General features: G+C 26.8%; 1 protein-coding gene across 1 annotated transcript in view; it reads left to right on the forward strand.

Moving 5' to 3' along the window:
• The first annotated feature begins 963 nt into the window (after window positions 1-963).
• LOC107564592 (heat shock protein HSP 90-alpha) overlaps window positions 964-999 on the forward strand; it is a 6,863-nt gene continuing 6,827 nt past the window's right edge. The window contains exon 1 of the mRNA XM_016249712.1: window positions 964-972. Within this exon, the coding sequence (XP_016105198.1) occupies window positions 964-972 (9 nt within the window). The remainder of the gene's footprint in view (window positions 973-999) is intronic.

Here is a 999-nt window from a genome sequence, read left to right on the forward strand (position 1 = left end):
ACATCCTAAAATGATGGCTGTGCGTAGCGTCATGTATAAAAACCCAACCTACACTGAAAATTCATATTATAAATATGTAAAATAATATTTGGAGAATATTTAGTTTGTATTACATTTACTTTTCTTCTCTGTATAGTACTGTACTGTTAGTTCTATTATTTATTTTATTATATATTTAACATATAAATATATTTAATAAATTTTATATTAATAATATATATTAATAATTATGAATATATATATTAAAATATATTAATAATATGTATTTAATATAAATATATAGTTTATATATATATATTCTATATATTTAAATATAAAATATATATTTTATTTATATAAATTTCATGTATATATGTTATAATTTATTTTATTTTAATTTTTTATTATTTATTTGTCTTATCCATTTAGCTTTCTTATTTTGTATTTATTTATTTAAGGTTTTTTAGGCTGTATATTCTCATGTATAAAGAGTCGATTTATACTCTGAAAAATAATATAAATATGTAAAATATTATGTGGAAAATGCTTAGTTCACTTTTTTTCCCACTCACTGTAGTGATGTACTGTTAGCAAGGCTTGAAATTGCGATCATTTTGGTCGCATATGCTCCCGAAATTTAATCTGTGCGACCTCAAAATATATTTGGGAGCATTTGTGCGAGTGCATATAATTGTTGTCGTGCGACCTGTTTGCATTTCTCTAAAAACATTCAGAGTTTGTGCCTTCTGAGTGCTGATACGGTGACCTGTCTGCCGTTCTATGAAACGTTAGGCTACATAACCAATTAAACTTCGTCTTTACATTCTTAACTTTAGTGCAGATTTTAGATTGGTTAATATTAGCTGTCAATCACCCAGTCACTGCTTTCCGCTAACTACCGCGAGAAAAGAAAGGGCTGAAGAAGAGAGAAAATGAAAAAAACACTGACAGATTTCTTTTGTGAACCACCTAAAGTTACAAATAATGGTGCTGGTGATAGCGATCATGTGGTGAATGTTG

The sequence above is a fragment of the Sinocyclocheilus grahami genome, unplaced genomic scaffold, assembly GCF_001515645.1.
Source record: "Sinocyclocheilus grahami isolate Dianchi unplaced genomic scaffold, SAMN03320097.WGS_v1.1 scaffold949.1, whole genome shotgun sequence".
NCBI classification, from domain to species: Eukaryota; Metazoa; Chordata; class Actinopteri; order Cypriniformes; family Cyprinidae; genus Sinocyclocheilus; species Sinocyclocheilus grahami.